At 44.6% G+C, this 14,584-nt stretch overlaps 1 protein-coding gene across 10 annotated transcripts in view; it reads right to left on the bottom strand.

The window, feature by feature from the left end:
- GATAD2A (GATA zinc finger domain containing 2A) overlaps positions 1-14,584 on the bottom strand; it is a 72,704-nt gene that overhangs the window by 19,926 nt on the left and 38,194 nt on the right. For 5 of the 10 annotated variants that reach the window (XM_066636107.1, XM_066636112.1, XM_066636106.1 and 2 more), the window contains exons 2-3: positions 8,757-8,833; positions 1,909-2,050 (exon numbers count right to left, since the gene is read on the bottom strand). In XM_066636107.1, the coding sequence (XP_066492204.1) occupies positions 1,909-1,941 (33 nt within the window). In that variant the 5' untranslated portion in view covers positions 1,942-2,050; positions 8,757-8,833. The other 5 variants (XM_066636111.1, XM_066636108.1, XM_066636109.1 and 2 more) reach the window with 5 other exon arrangements.

Raw genomic sequence — 14,584 nt, 5'->3', positions numbered from 1 at the left:
TCCCACCCTAATTTTCTGATGCCAACATTGAGGAAAAGAGTGTCAGATCAACACTTACATGGAGAATTATTCTTCTGGTTGAAGAATTTGTGCCGAACCAGTTCCCACAAGACTCCTCATTTTTAAACAGGGGTCATATTTTGGCACTGAACATGGGTTCCACCCACTGCTTTACTCCCCCACAGGCAAAGGCTCTTTAACCCTTCCTCCACCATGAAAACAGCACTTAAAGGCCTAGGTAAAGTTCTTTCTTTGTGCATCTTATTTGCCCTGTGCCTTAGCTCAGGAATTGGCAGCTGGGGAGGGCGGCAATATGTCTCTGCTGCTGTTTGCATTGGGAAGGAGAGAGTTAAAGAGCCCTTTGCCTGCGTTAATGCGCAATGTCAAACAGAGTAAGGGAAGGCCTTTGCCAAAGCTTCTGCTGATGTTCACAGGGAGTTAAAAAGCCCTTTGCCTAAACTCCTGAAATTTCAGAAAAAGCAACCAATACATATAACAGAAGGAGAACAGGGCTTAGATTGGGGCTAGATGAAAAACCAGATCTGGTCCCAGGGCTGGCAGCTGCCCACCAGATGCCCACTATTCCACACACAAGCATCCTGGCTGTTTGTGGGCCCACACACCTGAGTGCAATGCACTGTGCAAACTTTCCAGAGGCAACTCTTCTTACCGCTTTGCCTACTTGTGGGGAAGATACTGCCACTTCACTCAGTTTGAAATAAACCCACAGAGGTTGCCAGCAACTTTTAAGAAATTGCCAACAAATTCTCATTCATTCATGTTTATTTCTGACATTCATACAAGATGCCAGGGAGGTCCCAACTGGGGCATTTAGCAGTCTTGCTCCAGTGCCTTACCTGCAGAACACCCACCATCCACCTTTGCTGAAAATGTGGCAGACTAAGTTCTGAACTTCAAGGGCACAATCTGAGCATTGTCAGCTGACCACCATGGACTAATCCCTGCCCACCATGCCCTATAAGGCCATGGTCTCATGGCTTGCTAGTCTGCAGCCCGTCTCTTGTGTGAGGACACAAACACCCAAGCCTTCCTTAACTGCAGCCTCCAATATTGACCTGTTTTGGACTCTGCACCTGCTTCTGGTCCACATAAAATAGGCTGCAAACACCATTCCCTTCTCTCTGGGTCTCAGAACCTGACCACTTGAAGCCCAACCCTTCCTGAAGTCTAACAACTTATTTCAGATCTTCCTACCTGGTAACCCAGAGGTAATCTTTACTCAACCCAAAAGACTAGAGAAATGGCCATTTTACATTATTTGTGCAAGTGCACTCCTGTAACAGTCAGGACCATTGACTTGGGATGAAAGGTGAAATTCTTGAGCGAGCAGATGCACAGGTAGTATCCAAAATGATGCCAAAACAAACCTTAAGAAAAAAAAACAAAACATCTGCCTACTAAGCCTGGCAGCTTACATATACCAGTTACTCATCTGCAGGCGGGAAAAAGGAAACTTACAAGTTCTGTAAGCTTCTCTGCCTGGCTAGCTAGAGACTATTCTTAGCTCATCATAGATGTTCAGCTGTTTACAGAAATGACGTAGTGGTTAGTATGTCAAACCACTAGGCCTGGGAAGATCTGGGTTCAAGTCCCCACTGAAGCTGACTCATTCTAGCCTACCTCACAGGGTTGTTGCCAAGATAAAATGCTGGTGGGAGGACCAAATATGCTGCTCCGAGCTCCTTACAGGAAGAACAGGATAAAATCTATTGGGTAATGAATGCAATAGACTGGCTTATAATTTTACTATCTGCCTGTCTTCCAGACAAATGCAAAAACACTGTTATAACCCCCGTCAAAGACAGGAAGACGAACTTGATGTGGCAGCCCCAAAATGTGATTATCCCACCCTTCTCCCTTTAAAAAAAAAAAAAAAGGAAGACAAACCTGGTATAATTCAGGCAGTGTCTTTTCCAACATGGATGTTTGTGACAGAACTCTATCACATATTGACTGAACCACCTCCTGCTTGGAAGATTGGCAAAGAGAAAGGAGCTTGCGGTGGGGCAGTTACTGCTTTCTTTCGCCACTGTAGGGAAAGTTATAGAACACAGAACAAAAACATAAATGAATTCCAGTTTAAGACATGGAGGAAGAATCAGATGTACACCCAATTTTCCAGAGCAGCCTCTGCTATGGTGTCAATGAGTGAATAACAGCAGCCTGCCTGGCTAAAGAAGCTTCAGCTAATTGTGCAGGTTAATTCAGCAACTAAGTAAACATAGTGGATCCGATGGGGAAAAACACCCTGCTTAGAAGAGGTACTCCTTGCAGTGCAAGAGAGAAAGGGAATGCCTCTTCAGAGACGACAACTGCCATCATGGTTTTTGTAAGGCATTTAAAGGGGAAAAAAATCCAAAATGAAAAGGGTACACAAAGGTGGCTGTTTAGCTGAGCAAAAGAAGTTTCTGATTTAGTCAACCAACCAAACTCTGTAGACCAAGAAGGAAATCTTTTTCTTCTTTTAAAAAAGATGGAACATTGTTTCTGAAATCCTCGAATTATGTATAGTCAAAGGTTCTGTGAACACATACACTGAAGCTGGGTGTAGGTTTCAGACATCAAGAAAAGTTCTCTTCTCCCTCCCCATGTGCTTGTCTTTCCTCAGAAGTGGAATAAGTAGATAAAGGCCAATATGCCCAAGATGTATTACAGGAAGCATTACAGCTGGATCCTACAGGTTTCAGGATTCACCTTTTTGTGGCATGGAATTTGGCTAACCTTAGTGGTAAATTTGATATTTTAAGAGAGAAGTACACGTACAGCCCTGATGACTCTTTCCAGAGCATTGCAGGTATCTGGCAGCATCATCATACTTCTGCTTGATGCACAAGGGATTCCACAGAGGAAACGGATTCCACACCTTCTCTCTCCATGCCTACCTCAGCTACAGATCTGCACCCACTACTTGTTTTACCTATGAGAAGTGGCAAAGAGTAATAGCTAAGTAGGATAACCAGGAATCCTGGTTTAAATCTCACCTCTGTCAGTAATTAATAAGGAGATCTCAGCCACTCCCCAAAATATATGGAACATGGGGACAGTAATATAAGCCTCCCTTACACACCTTATGCTAAGGATTTCTATATTACCAATAAGGAAAAAAGTAGCATGGGTCAATGTGGATCTAGTACAGCTAACACTGCAAAGCCTCTAAGAAACTGTGAGCCACTAAGACCCTGGTCTGAATCTCATCTCAGCCACAAGTATGAGCCATTCTGTCTTTCAGCCCCAGCCACCTGACATTTAGAGATTCACTGTAAATAATTTAATAGGCTGTTTTTCCCTGTCCCAAACCAGCTCAAAAGTGCCTTACAGTAGAGCATTCCACTTAAAAACAGAAAAACAAATTCATACACATACCATAACTAACACAAAATGCTGAATTTCAACATTCAGCTTAGCTGAGCTAACCCTAGGAATATCTCAAAACCCTTCCTAAAAGCTGCCAAGACTTTTAGCCTTGTACTTCAAAGAGTACAGTAGTAGCCTCTGGGTCACCAGTGCTAAGACCCTGCCCTGAGCTGCAATAATCTTTAGTATACAAAGCAGAGACTGATTTGAAGATGCAGTAGAACTACTAGGGAAGCTGATATGGGGAGAGGCCAGTGCAGCATAATGGTTAAGAGTGCTGAACTGGGATCTAGGAGATGTGAGTTTAAATTAGGATGGTCCAACTTTCAGCAGCCAGGGGGTCAAACGACCCATGCATGACCCCCAGCTGGGACAACCCGGAAGTAACTGGCAGTGACTTGATGACATTACTGCCAATTATTTCTATGTTCTGAACCTGCCAAAGTCATTTGGCAGGCTCAGAATGGAGGCAGGTGCAGCAAGGCTCTTCGGTCTCCCTGCCAAGTTGTCCTAGCTTCTCCTTTGGAGAAGGTGAAGTTGGAACTGTGCAGCAGAGAGAACAAAAAGCTTCTAAAGGAGGAGGCGGTGGCGGGGTGGGGGATAGCAGGTGAGCTTTCAGCGACCGAAGGAAAGGGCCTTGAGAGCTGCAGGTGGCCAACATACATGTGTTGGATCACCCTGGTTTAAATCCTTGTTCAGTCATGAAATTTACTAGGTAACTTTGGATCAGCCACTCTCTCTTAGCCTAACCTACATCACAGTGTTGTTAAGGACAAAATGGGAGGGAAGACAAGAAACAGAACCATATATGTTAGTTTGGCACAACCCCCAAATCTCCAACTCTTACTGCAACTGAGGCTAATTACGTATCATTTGTATTATCCAGCTATTTATCCACTATCTTTCCTCTCCCCTTTCCCCATTGCCTCCCCTGTATCTAGTTTAAAATTAGACATCCCTTCAGGCACAGACCTGTCTCCTCTTATTTTGTAAAGTACTGTGTACAAAGACATGGTGCTATATAAAAATGATAGACATCCTTTAAAAGTGTATCTGCTAAGCACAAGAATAGGAGAAATCCAGTCCCTTTGGACTGGTAGAATACATCTACCTTATAGGGCTGTTACCCACAACACTGAGATTAGAAGTAGACTTTTAATTTAGGCAACACCAACCACCAACGTAGTCTTTCTGGACAGGCAAAACACAAGTACGTGCACACCAAACATCAGTGTGGGTAGTGAGCAAGCCAAAAATATAAACTCTATATAGCAGTGGTTCCCAAAGTGGGGGGTCGTGACCCACCGTTAGGAACCAAAACTGGGCCTTTCTCCCTTAAGGGACTGGGCCATTCCCCCTTAAGGGAATCACACGCCTTGGGGAGAGTCCAGGACACCTGCAGCACCCTCTGTGGGTTTCCCTGTTGCCAAAAATAGCTGTGTTGGGGATCAGAGCACACTTCCAGTTTTCGTGCGAAAACTAGCATCAGGGAGGCCCACAGAGGGGGCAGCGGGCCTCCTGTACCCTCTCCAAGGCCAATGGGACCCTCGCCCCCAGTAAGGGGAAAAAACCTTGGCTCCCTGTGGCATCGAAATCACTGTGGTGCCATTGGGACACCCCCCTGCCCCAGCCCTGCCCCACAAATACTCACCTGCAGTCTCAAAGTCCGAGTAGGACTTTGGGAACTACTGCTATATAGTCATCTTAATTTAACTTCCCCAAAGCCTCCCCCCCCCCCCCGCATCAGACTGGCAGTATACTCTACTCTCCATATGGAGTTTGGTGCTATTTCCTTCTTTAAAAAGACTCCGCCTATTGAGTCATTAAAATAGCCCCTTAAAAACTTCAAAACTTTTAAAGAAATGTTTTAACTTCTCTGCAGTTTCATTTACTTAGTGTTGTGATTTCACTGCTGCTCTTTTGTTTCACACTGTATATATTTGTTTTTAAATTTTGTGAACTGCTCAAAGAGTGTGCAGGTTTTGTTTTTTAATGATGAAAAAGAAGAAAAGTAGAGTATAAACCAATAGATACTGCAAGGATTGTTTACAGGATCAGACATTGTTATTAAGAAATTTTTTTAAAAAATTCAGTTCATTAACTTGATTTTTAAAAATTGCAGGTACAGTGGATACAAGTGGTTTAACAGCCTGGAAGAAGAAAAGCAACTTATACTTTTGAAAGAAAAAAGGACAAGCTTTTAAAAACTTCAGAGGTAATGGCTGAGTGGCCCTGGACTGTGGCCTATAAAGGGTTAAGCCCTGCCATCTTCATGCCATTCACTGATATGTCCATTAAGGGTGTTACATAACAAAATGGCAGACCTTAACCCCTTGTATGCCACATTCCCCCTTCATTGCCTTCCTCTCAGTCACAAACATACCAAGCTAAACTAAGTAGCAGCTAAAACCAAAATGTTTTTTTGGGGGGGAGGGGAGGGTTAAATGATAAGTCACACCCTGTTTGCAAACAGGGGGAGAAAAGTATGGTAGAAAATTTGTGTCTCCCTCATTTTTTTTTTTTTTTTTTTTTTTACACATCTAAGTGTTCCCCCCCCCCCTCAAAAAAAACCCCAAACCAATAAACACATGCTGTATGCCACGAGGTACAATTGCAGAAGGACAAAAAAAAGTTTTGGGAACAAGTTTATTTTACAATGTATATTTAATAAGAAAATACAGTAACTGGGGCAAGGGGTTTGGAATCCAGGTACTCTACTACCACACCACACAACCATGGGATCTCCATCAGCAGAGCCAAGAGACCCAGTGTTACAGGATATGTGATACTCTGCCTTTCCCACCAACTGCATGCAAATGTTCTGTGCTTTCTTTTCTATAGATTGCCCCTATGTAAGTGAAAGGGATGCTCTTCGTCTACCCTGGGCACAATTTAGGAGGGAGAACAATCTTGTCCTCCTTCACCCTAGTGACCCCGCCCATTGAGAACCAAGCTTGCAGCTAACTTGCACAGCCTCCCCCAAGTTCCAATTCTCGGTCACACTTGAGTGTAACAGAATGTCAGGAAATGATTTTTTACATATATGATATTTTAGGCACTGTTCTAGGCCAGCAATGATAGTAGTCAAAGAATAATCAAGTACAGGACAGCTCAGCTGGCCCAATCCTTCCCAAATTAGGCAACTGATTTGGAATGCAAGTACTCTGAGGGCACCACCTTTTCTACTGGACAGAAGCAGCATGTCACTGACAAGTGCGCAAGAGGCAGAAATCGAACAGATGTGGTCCCAACCCGTAGCTGAACCTCCATGCAAGGGAACCACCTCCTCTGATGAATCTCTGCCTGACAGCCCAGGGGCTGTTGTCAACTGGATTTCTGTTTTTCCTACAGAGCAAGGGCTCTGTTTCCAAACGCAATGCTGAACTCTGGCGACCTGTGCAGTTCACCAACTGGATTTGTGTTACCCGCCCTTGAAGACTGACCGGAGAGAAGGGTGCTTCTGAGTACATGCAGAGGGCCTTCACTCTTCATACCAAGCATCCAAAGCCCCTCTCTGTCACATACAATTACAGGGTCAGTCTTGCAGGATTAAGGGACATAGCTCCGAGGACAAAACACTGCCCATAAAAACAGCCACACTCCTACCACCATTTGAAACCAGCTGTCTCATTTGAGGAGAGGCCAAAAGAAACTATACTGAACACGTAATGGAGGGTTTTGAGCCTATTTTTCCCCATTACTGATAGCAGTAGGAGGAATAGCAAAGACAAACCTCTGAAACTGCACTTTGGGCAGCCCCCTCAGACTTCTCCCTGTCACAATCAAAAATGCAAGAGAAAAGTCAAGAGTGGCCTTTGGAACATGCAACAGAAGCAGCTTAACTCAGGGGAGCCTGCCCTGCAACCTGATGCACCTCCAGATTTATGATATTTATATCTACCTTTCTCCTCAAGTAGCTGAAGCACCTCCACCACCACCCTGCATGGTTCCTGGATTAGGTAAGTGCCTACCCCTAAATCTTACTTCCCTTCACCTAGTCCTAGAGTAATACCACTACTGCCAGCAGCTCAGCTCCATTGCAACCAGCAACCACTGCATCACTGGCTGCCCACCTTCCACCTGCCTGCCTCCCACCATCTCTCCCAGCTGACTGGTCTATATGTCACCTCAGCTGCTATCATTACCTGGGCCTCCCTCTTCCACCCCAGCTGAACACAGAAAGCTAGCTGCTTTTCAATGACTCTTGGCACATCCAGCCCAGGGTGTCCACCCAAACCTGAGCAGCCACTGAAGTCAGAGGTCTTTCCTAGCAGCACCTCCATCCACTGAGCAACAGACTTTCCTTCTGAACACTCTATGTCTCTATACAAAGAAGCTAGGTGCTATTCTGCATCATTTCACACTTTTTTTGCAGGCGTGACCACAGCAAATATCCTAAAATGATATCCATATTTAAAAAGACACTATCTAAATTTTGTAAATTTTCAGAATTGTCGAGCTGTACTCAACCACCACCTCAAGTCTGCAGATCAGTGGGTGGCACGAGGTATTAAGAAACACAAGAATCACTTATGTTTGCAGCAATTTTTATTGCAAATCAGAAAATCTGAGTTTGACTGGTAGAATTTGCGCTTTGGGAAACAGACTACACCCAGTTTACATGGCTGCAGTGGTGTTGCGAGAGGGGTGCAGACTGCACGGGATGATGACACCACTAGTGACTGCAATTGCTAAAATTGCGGTTTGTAGGAATAATACCATAATGTTATATACCATCTGATACATAATTTACAGTAGAATGCAATAAAAAACCTCAGCATGCCTCTTAAATAATTTGAAATGGAATCAGACCATTTCGTTTAGCATCCAGCTTTCAACCAGATGTCCCCATAAGCAGAGGATAAAGACCACAGCCTTCCCCCATGACTGCTCGCTATCCATGGATGGAACTACATTGAATGAGAAAGTCTACATAGCCACTGACTATCCTTGATAGAAGAATATCAGGAGCCTTGCTGGGTCAGACCCATGTACCACCAGTCAAATGCTTCCAGGACACCCAAAGGCAAGGCCTATTCTTTGTCCCCAGCACCTGGTATTCAGAGGACTTCCTCTAAACTTGGAAGTTCATTTAGCTATCATGGAATATTAATACATGAGGCTATGTTGAATAAAACTAAAAGGTCTATCAGATCAAGCACCCTACTTCCAACAAGTGAGTCAGCCAGATGTTTTTGTGAAACCTACAAGTAGGGCATGAAAGAAATGGCCTTTCCCTGTTTATTTATACCTACCAGCCAATGTTCAGAGGTACACTGCCTCTGAACATGGGTCCACAGTGCTTTCTGCCTAAATTGCAAATTAACAAAGTGTGCATTCCTCAGGCAGCTCTAACACACCAGCAAACTGGAAGCCCTTACCTGTTGCAGACGTTCATGAGTTCTGAAGAAAGGTGTGCTTCAGTCTTCCTTGCAGCGGTGATCTGATGGTAAGAAACCTAGAAGGAAGGCAGATGTTCTGTGTTACTCAGGGGGAATTTTAAATATCCTGGAGCCAACATTGTTACAACGCAAGTTATGCAAAACCCAAAGTGAAGCCCATTCTATATGACTTCAAGTTAAGTTCATGGAAACTCAGCTTAGAGTGCTGCTGACTTTCCGGTGAGGCCTACTCTCAGTGAAAGAAAAGAGGTTGGGATTCAAAAGAATAGGGATGTGGCTCAGTCCTCAAGCACCTACTTTGAATGCAGAAGGTGACAGGTCCCAGGCTGAATCCCTCGCATCTTCAGGTAGGACAGGGAAAGACCCCGTCTGAAATCCTGGAGAGCCTCTACCACTCCAGAGTAGACAGACCAAATTTGGTACTACAGTCAAGAAGAAACCAAAAGCAAAGGCTACACAAAGTAGGTGCATGGCAGTGGTTAAGAAGCTCCGTTTTGAGCCAAGCAACCCCTGTCTCATACTCCAGCCCAAACATACAATTCACATCAGGTAGCCTCAAGCTAGCTGCCATTCTCTTGCCACCCTGGAAGGTTGTTAATAAGGACTGCAGAGCATTTCATGTGACTAATCTGAATTGCGTTCCCCCTCCAAATATTAATACAACATCTTGCACAGAACAATTCCAGATCCCCCCCCCCCCGAAAAATCTGGAACACAAGTGACTGGTTGTGGAGCCATTCCTTTACTTACAGCACAATCTTATGCATGTATGCTCAGAAGTAAGTCCCATTGAGTTCTATGGGATTTACTCCTGGGTAAGTGTGCTTAGGATTGCAGCTCTAGTAACTTATTTCATGGCCTGGAGAAAAACAGCATTGCGCAGAGTGCAGTGAATCTGACCTGCTACTGAGGAGTGATGGCAACTCAGCAGTCATTAAAAGGGATCACTGGGAGGGGGTGAAGCTGCCAGGTGTCCATGAGAAAATTTTGGAAAGGCATTTTCTCCTTTCATCTCATGGACCCTTGCAATGTCCAAGAACAGGAGATCAGGCCTGCTGGAGCCAATCAAAGGTAAATCTAGCCCAATAGAGGGCCACCCAGATGACTTCAGGAAGTCCACAAGCAGGACGGCAACAGCTCTCCTCTATCTGCCCCTAAGGAACCGATATTCAGAGGTACACTGCCTCTGAATCTGGAGGTTCCATTTTGCCAATAGCCACGGAAAGGTTTCTCTTTCCCCCAATTTCATCTTAAGTTCATCTGCCACACCCAAGGCAGTGAATTTTGTAAGTGAATAAGTCTTTCCGTACAAGGTTTCCACAGGGGCTGCTGTTTAATGGCTTTGCATCAAGGATGAAGTTCCTGGCACCTCTGATTAAAATAACTGTGTGCAGCAAGGCTGGGAAAGACTCCCAACTTGGAAAGCTGCTGCCAGTCATAGTCTAATATTGCCTACTCTACTGACTGATGGTCTGCATCAGGATAAAGTAGTTTTTGGTGTTCCTCATGCTCATTCATACCTCAGTGTAGAGTACATGCAGAACATCCCAGGTTCAGTCTCCAGCTATACAGATCAAAGGCAGAAGGGGTTGGACAAAAAAGTTACTGCCGGAGTTCTTAAAGAGCTGTTACCAGGCGCAGAAGACAATTTTGGGCTAGATGTTCTGACTCAATAAAAACTAGTTACATGTGTCCCCTTCTATAGTCAACTATATGCATCATATCAGTTTCCCACCAAAGAACATCCAGTGTATTTGAATAGGTTCTAGTCCTTAACGTAGAGAAGACAGGGTGTACAAAATGGGCGTGAAACACACTGGGAATTTTAAGAACTTGGCAGGAGGGGGAGGAAGGTTTTCACAAGTAAGGGAGCAGGACTTAACTGCCTTAGCAGAGCTCGTCTCCTTCCCCTCCCCCAATAAAACTTATACAGAGCAAGCTGACCTCTGCAAATGCATTGAATTTTATACAGGTCACCAATTCATTTTAACACCACACTACGACCCCTTTCCCACTAAATCAATACAAACTCAGCTTTTCCTTGACACATCACTTAAAATCAAGACTATGCACAGCCATGCACAGGGGAAAGGAGCTTAAAGCAAGAGCTGATGCACAAAGCTTCCCCTCTCCCCCCCCCCCAAAAAGCAGAGAGAGTGAAAACAGAGACCCTGTTTCCAAGAATGATGCCACAAGAATCCCAGGTGAAGTTGAGCTCCTCAGCAATCCTGGATTTAAGGAGTCTGGTGCATGGCAAGGCAACATGCAAAGCAGTGTATTTGCAAATGGTTAATTTCGCAGCGCCCAGCTCTCTTCCTCCTGAGCCACACGCTGCTTACGAAGAGGAAATTACCAGCTGAGCGAAGGCTCGGGCCCTGCCCCGCTTCCTAGCTTCCACCCCTCCTCTTCCCGGCAAGGAAGCCGATCTAACTCTGTTCCAACTTCTCACCGCCGCCTGGGAAACACTGGCTGCCAAGAGAAAAGGTTCTGCAATCCTCCCTTCTGTAGAAAGACCGTCAGCCAGACTCCCCCCTCCTCAAATAAACCCACCCCACTGGAACGGGGTTACCTATGCGTTCAAGTGTCACACCAGAGACTGGAAGCTGCTTCCAGTGGGCGTTCCGAAAAAAGTCAGGGAGGGAGACTCCTAGAAGACGCTTCCTCCTCTAAGGGAGCCAATAAACGAGGCCGGCTCTTGCCCCTCTAAGCTGGCTTACGCTTCCGGAGCAGTTGCAGGAATGACCTTAGGACTCCAGAGAGAGAGAATGAAGGGATCGTGTTAAAAGAGGCAGGATCTGAAGAAGAGATAAGCCCCCACTGAACGCCATTACTCTCTGAAGAGGCTGAGCTAATGCACAAAGGCAGGGCAGATATGGGTGCCCAAAAGGATCCAGAAGCAGACTGAGCACATGCAGTTGGTCTGGCTGAAAACCAACTTGCCAAACTTATCACTGAGCAGGCAGGACTGGTTTCAAAGAGTGAAAGGGACAGGCATTTACACTTCCTTCTCCCCACCCCCCAAGATGGGCAGAAATCACAGTGCCCCAGAAGGGACATTGTCCTCACTTTTGTATGGTGCCCAAGCAGGTCAAAGGTGGTAAGAAAGTTCCTTTCTCACACACCCTGCTTCTTTCAGGTTAAATGGGGCTCATAGAGGGTGCCATGAGGGTACCAACAGCAACTGTGCTGGATCCGACTAAGGTGGTCCACATAGCCTAGTATCCCATTCTAACAGCAGTCAGCTGGATGTTGCTTTGAAGCCCACAGTAGGATATGAAAGCTACAGCTCATCTTGGAGATTCTGGGATCACACCATGGACTTTTACCGCCCTTCCATCAAATTTCAGCATTTGTCTATTTACTAATCAAGTTGTACTTTGGCTGGAGGAGGCAGAAAAGAGAAAGGTGTAGTTGGGAACTCTTCAAGCCATGAGCAAAAGTATCTTTTAAGGCAGCAAAAACCTGCAAGGCTTGGTTGACTTTTTTTGGGGTTTGCTTTAAAGGGCTAGGCCCAGATTTAATGACATGTTGCAATCACTTTGCAAAACATATTAGCAGAAGCAAGTTGGAAGTGTTTATGAGGGACCTTCTGACCAGAAAAGTTAAAGGGTGTGTCCATCCACATCAGTGCACTCATCCCTCAAATAGTAAGAAACTAGTCCAACAGTCACTCTCATACAAAGTACTCTCCCGTGGCATCAGGCAATGCACTGAAAGAATTCAAATTGCCTCCGTTTTCCTCTTCTTAATCTCCAGTGCTCAGTATTATAGCTTAGAACACTTACATTACAGGCAGAAAGTCCTAGGTTCAATCCTCAAACTGGTCTGAAACCCTGGAGAGCCACTACCAGTCAGTGAGGACAAGATGGAGCCTTAAGGACTGATGGGCAACTTCATCCTGCAACTCCCACCCAAACAACATTTTTCAAGCTTTCTATCTTCAGCTAGCTTCTGCAGAGGAACCTCTGTGAGTTGCAAAGGATTCTGGGTTATACTCTAGCACAGATCACCACCACTGCCCCATGCAAGTGGGATGTACAACCTAGAACTACTTACTACCCCTGCAGATGCACATGGCAGAGAAACTCATCTGCAGGCTAAATGCTCTGCTCAAAGACCACTAAAGTTTCACTTCAAGATGAAAAGAAAATGAGGGTCTTTTAAAAACTAACTAAAAGCATACTTTGTAAAGAAAATGAGTCAAGAATTGGGAAGCCCCTCACACTAGCTGGTCTTAAGCAAAGCACACTCTCTCAGACGCCATCCTTCCCATCTGCAATATGGAGAACCATAATAGTCACCTACCCCACAAGGTTGTTGCAAGGCTAACAAGAAGATTATATTATGCAAAGTGATTGGTACACACACAGGCACTAGAATCTAGTAGTACTACTATAGCTGCAACAGTTATCTGGATAAATCTATTAAAGACAATTTTGATAAGACTTAAAGGGTGCTCCCTGATTAACTGGGTAGCAATTTTTTAAAAAAAATTTAACACATGTACCTATAAGAACTGTTGTGGGCAAACACCACCTCTGGAGAGGCATTTCCACCTGTGAAAGGAAAAGAAAGGGAAATGCCTTATTGAGATGATGCCTGGGGCAATGAAGGCATAATCTACAACAGTGATTCTCAAATTGTGGATCGCAACCCAATTTTTGGTGGATCACATAATGCTGCCCACCGCCCTGTCAAAATTTCAGGTTGCTGAGCTTTTTCTTTTTTTTTTTTTAAACGTGCTCGGCAGTCTTTGGCCTACTTCAAGCTTCATCATTCTATGTTCTTGTGTTGTTAGCAAGAACACGTGAAGAGGCGCAGAACAGGCCAAAGACAACAGCGCAGAGGCTCCAGTGGTGGGCTTTTTGGCTCCAGAGGTGGTTTGTTGTTGTTGTTGTTTTTAAATACAAAATCCCAGCAACCCGGAAGTTTTGGTGTTGTTGCAGAGCTCTGTGCTGAAGGTAAGTGGCTGGTGGGAAAATATGAGAACCACTAATTTACAACACATGGAAAATGTGCTTCTCTCTTCAAAACTATGCCTGAATTTGCATAGGAGGGAAAAAAAGATCTAATTGATTTAATGGGGCTGTTTACAAGTTTAGGTTTGTAAAACCGAATCAACTAAACCCTGCATGATTAATCTACTAAGATTTTGTTAATTGGGCAGCAATTCTAATTATTATAATAAATTTAACAGTATGAGAACCACAATTGTAAAAATGCATCCACAGATGAAGCCACTAAGACTAGCATGTAAACAGTCACCTGTATGATTGCGCATGGCAGGTTAGACCTCAAGTGACAAAGAAAAGCATTATTAAACTGGAAGGTTTATTGATTCTTCAGGACTTTTCAGACCAGCAGGCCACATATCACTAGCATAGGTACATGTGGGCAACCAGGCTAGAAAACCTCTTTGGCCTTCTCCATAGGAAACTAGAAAAAAGTTAACTTAAAAAAAAAAAGATAACTACAGCTAAATGAAACTCCAGGTTTAAGGACACATTACCTCTGAATATTAGATGCAAAACAGTAGGGAAAGGGCTGTTGCCCCAATAAATGCATGCAGGGCAGCAGGAGAGCATCTTACTGACCATTGTTGGACACAGAATGCTGGGTTAAATGGACCTTGAGTCTGATCTAGAAACAGGGCTCTTCTTACTTTCTTATAACCACTTTATCATCACAATTCTGTGAAGTATTAATTCTGAATCCTGCTCTTCCTCCAAAGATCTCAGTGCCATGTACATGATCCTCTCCCTCCCCCCTTACATTGTTTTCTTCCTAACAACCCTGTGAGGTGGGTT

The sequence above is a fragment of the Tiliqua scincoides genome, chromosome 8 (genome assembly GCF_035046505.1).
Source record: "Tiliqua scincoides isolate rTilSci1 chromosome 8, rTilSci1.hap2, whole genome shotgun sequence".
Taxonomy (NCBI): domain Eukaryota; kingdom Metazoa; phylum Chordata; class Lepidosauria; order Squamata; family Scincidae; genus Tiliqua; species Tiliqua scincoides.
Note: the sequence above shows the minus strand (reverse complement) of the source record. Positions and strands in the feature narration are given on the sequence as shown.